The 4196-nt window shown below is 41.5% G+C and overlaps 1 protein-coding gene across 1 annotated transcript in view; it reads left to right on the forward strand.

Moving 5' to 3' along the window:
• The window catches only part of SELENOS (selenoprotein S), a 9906-nt gene that overhangs the window by 2770 nt on the left and 2940 nt on the right, over positions 1-4196 (forward strand). Inside the window, exons 4-5 of the mRNA XM_003788628.3 lie at positions 3859-3948; positions 4050-4122. Coding sequence (XP_003788676.1) covers positions 3859-3948; positions 4050-4122 — 163 coding nt within the window. The remainder of the gene's footprint in view (positions 1-3858; positions 3949-4049; positions 4123-4196) is intronic.

The raw sequence follows: 4196 nt of genomic DNA on the forward strand, positions 1-4196 counted from the left end.
AGTGCTAGGATTACAAGCATGAGCCACCATGCCCAGCCTAACTTAAATGTTTCTTATGAAATTTCTTATTGTTCAGGGTAGAAATATTCTTTAAAAAGGGTATCTTATAGCCAGGCGTTCTGGCGGGTGCCTGTAGTCCCAGCCACTCAGGAGGCTGAGGCAAGAGAATAGCTTTAGCCTAGGAGTTGGAGGTTGCTGTGAGCTGTGTGATGCCACACACTCTACCGAGGGTGACAAAGTGAGACTCTGTCTCTATTAAAAAAAAAAAAAAATTAAAAAGTGTATCTTATGTTTCTGATTTTGCTTTTTTTTTTTTTTTCTTTTGCAGTTTTTGACCAGGTCTTGGTTTGAACCTGCCACCTCTGGCATATGGGGCCTGTGCCCTACTCCTTTGAGCCACAGGCACCGCCCTAATTTTGCTTTTCAGTGACTCCCTTATGGCAGTATTACTGCTCAACAGAATTGTGCAGGTCTTAGGCCACCAGACACAGAACACGCATTCAGCTTCTTGCCCCATTGCTATTTTAAGCTGTGTACCTCACACAACCTACGTTGGTGGTGCTACTCTTCAGTGGATTGAAGGAGAGCCAGGGGAAGGTAACAGTGGGCTCTGCGAAGGCTCATTCTATATCAGAGATGGAGAGCAGGAGATGGAATTTTGAAAGAAATCTTTTAAAGAAATTTTTTTTTTTTTTTTGTAGAGACAGAGTCTCACTTTTTCGCCCTCGGTAGAGTGCAGCAGAGTCGCTCCAGCAACCTCCAACTCCTGGGCTTAGGCGATTCTTCTGCCTCAGCCTCCCAAGTAGCTGGGACTATTAAAGAAATCTTTTAAGGCACAGGGTTTGGTTTGGGAAAAGGAAGAACAAAGGCTTGTTGTGAGCAGCTAGGTAGATTGTACCATTCTTCACAGGAGTAGGGTCACCTACTAGCTTTGACCTGATCTACGTTCTTGAAAAGACAAATATAGACTATGCTTTCTAGTTTCAGTCCAGATGTTTATGGCCCCTTCTTCATTCCCTCAAAAGGAAGTCTCTGGCAGCTCTCAGACAGTGAAGAATTTGGTTGTACTGTGGTCTTGCCTGTATCTCTCTAGTGTTTTCCAGGGCCGTGTGCCTTTCTGCTGCTGCTGACAGCTTTTGTTGTTTCTATATAATCATCCACTACAGAGTTGGTCTCATCAGCTTGGCAGGAGCCCAAAGGAAAAGGACAGAACAAAGCCATACACACCCTCCCTCCTTCCCTCCCTCCCTCTTTGGTCACCCTGTCCCAGCGGCCTTCAGTCATTATGTCAGGTGGTTGCCTGTCTTCCATTTATGTAGTTGTTAATCTAAAGTGTACTGTTGTTTAACTTTAACCACACATGTAAAAACAAATTTTTTTTTATTTTTTTTTTTTTGAGACAGAATCTCACTATGTCACTATGTAGAGTGCTGTGATGTCACAGCTCACAACAACCTCCAACTCTTGGGCTTAAGTGATTCTCTTGCCTCACCCTCCCAGCTAGCTGGGACTATAGGCACCCACCACAGTGCCTGTGTATTTTTTATTGCATTTGCCATTGTTTGGTTGGCCTGGGCTGAGTTCAAACCTGCCAGCCTTGGTGTGTGTGGCTGTTGCCATATCCACTGTGCTATGGGTGCCGAGCCTAAAAAAAAAAAAAAAATTTATGATGTAGAAATCTATCTTGTGTAAATTACATCTCTCCCCTCATTCCTTCCCCACTGTCTACTACCCAAGCATCCTATATTAAGTTTTTTAGGTATTTCTGCAGAAATATTTTATCCATATATAAAAAGCACATGTATGAGTCCCTTCTTATAGAAATGGAAGTATCGTATATGTATATTGTATATGTATGCCATTTTGAGCAGTTCTCTTTTGTCCCCAGATTTCCCACCATTAATTATTATTTCTAGAGCAGTATAATAAGTTGAATTCCTTTTATGTATCAGAATTCAGTGACTTTAGGGTCTGAATTTGTGCATGTGTATGTTAGTAACTTGGCTTGGTCATGCATTTTGTTGTAGCTGAAAAAAATCTTTTAAAAGGTCACTTTTAAAAATTATGATGTATCCTAACATTGGAAGAGGAACAAAAACTTAGGTTCAATTTAAAAATTATATGGTATGTGGTTCACCTGCTTGGCTTACACCTAAATCAGGTTTCTTGTTTATGGTGTCAGAATTTGTCAGCTAGGTCTACCTGTAAGTATAAAACAGCCTTTAAGTCAAGAGGTTCCTTGACCTTGTGTACTTGCAGACAGTGCAAGTAGGAATTGACAGGTTTTGGATGTGGTGCCAATGGGTCCTGGATATTGTGGAGAAATTTCCTGGATATGTGTTTTTGGAGAGTTCTTTTTCGCATCCTGTGGAATCTCAGTTTATTTGGAATCAGAATGAACTGCAATTTGGGTCTGGATTCCGTTGGAAGTGAAAGGTTTAAGTGAATTTGTTATACACTTGGTGTTGTAGTAGTCAGGAAGGAACACTGCTCTTCAAGCAGTGAGGAGCAGAGGGAAAGGTCAAGCGCACTGTTTTCTTTTCTGCCCTGGGAACCTGTCCACTGTGTGTGACTGTGAGCTTTCCGTGGTGCTTATTATTGGGCATAGTTTTCTGCTGAGATGAGTTTTTCATTGTTTTCTTAGTGCTTGACTTCCCCAAAGCACTTTCAGATCTTTTCTCCCAGGATCCTCTTACCTTAAAGTGTTGAGGTTAAGTGACTTTCCCCAAGGCCAAGCTGGTAGGCAGTAAAGCCAGTCTGTTAGCCATGCCCGCCCAGTGCAAGTCAGGGTTTTTCTAAATTATCAGAAATGTCCAAATAATGCTCAGTGCCCATAGCTCAGTGGTTAGGGTGCCAGCCACATACAACAGGGCTAATGGGTTTGAACCTGGCCCAGGCCTGCTAAAACAACACTGATAACTACAACCAAAAAATAGCTGGGGTTTGTAGCAGGTACCTGTACTCCCAGCTACTAGCTACTTAGGAGACTGAGGCAAGAGAATCACTTAAGCCTAAGAGGTTTTTTTTTTTTTTTTTTTGGGAGACAGAGCCTCAAGCTATCGCCCTGGGTAGAGTGCTGTGGCATCACAGCTCACAGCAACCTCCAACTCCTGGGCTCAAGTGAGTCTCCTGCCTCCACTTCCCAAGTAGCTGGGACCACAGGTACCTACCAGTTCTGCCTGGCTTTTTTTTTTTTTTTTTTTGGTTGCAGCCATCATTGTTGTTTGGTGGGCCCCAGGCTGGATTTGAACCACCACCTTAGGTGTATGTGGCTGGCACCTTAGCCTCTTGAACCACAGGCACCGAGCCAAGCCTAAGAGTTTGAGGTTGCTGTGAGCTGTGATGCTACGGCACTGTACCAAGGGTGACATAGTAAGACTCTGTCTCCAAAAAAAAATAGTCCAAATAAGAGTGAGCTGTTCAGAAGAATGGAATCAGTATTCTTTTTTCCTTGAAACCATTTGTTTGCTTTAATAATATACAAAAACCAAAGGTTCTGTTTGTGAGTTACGCTCCTTATTCACCAAAAAAAAAAAAGAAAAGAAAAGAAAATGAGGGTGAAGTTTTGTTTTGAAGGACATCTAAATTAAGAATTGTCCCCCATGACTGCATTAATGTACACAGCTATGATTTAATAATAAAGAATTGTCATAGACTAGGTATGGTGGCTCATGCCTATAAAATCCCAGCACTTTTGAGGCTGAGGTGAGAGGATCACCTGAGACCAGGTGTTTGAGACCAGCCTAGCCAACATATTAAGACCCCCTTTCTACAAAAAAAAAAAATTGATGTAATTGGCATTTTCTTTGAGAAAGATGGTAGCTTATGAATTTGTTCTGTACAATATGTGATTCTTAGCTTGAAGAAGAAAAGAGGAGACAGAAGATTGAAATGTGGGACAGCATGCAAGAAGGAAAAAGCTACAAAGGAAATACAAAGAAGCCTCAGGTGACGGGAGACTTCACCCAGCTGACATTTTTCTAGTAGTTGAAGATTTACCAAGAAGAATGTTTTAATTGCTTCTTACACCTATGTGTATGTTCAAATAGGAAGAAGACAATTCTGGTCCATCTTCAGTCATTCCAAAACGGAAATCTGACAGAAAGCCTTTGAGGGGAGGAGGTAAGTACTAAATAATGTCAATTTTTAATGAATTTCTGATGCTTATTAGATATGCTTTTCTTTTTTTTTTTTTT

Source organism: Otolemur garnettii, unplaced genomic scaffold, assembly GCF_000181295.1.
Source record: "Otolemur garnettii isolate 467f Iridium unplaced genomic scaffold, OtoGar3 scaffold00029, whole genome shotgun sequence".
NCBI lineage: Eukaryota > Metazoa > Chordata > Mammalia > Primates > Galagidae > Otolemur > Otolemur garnettii.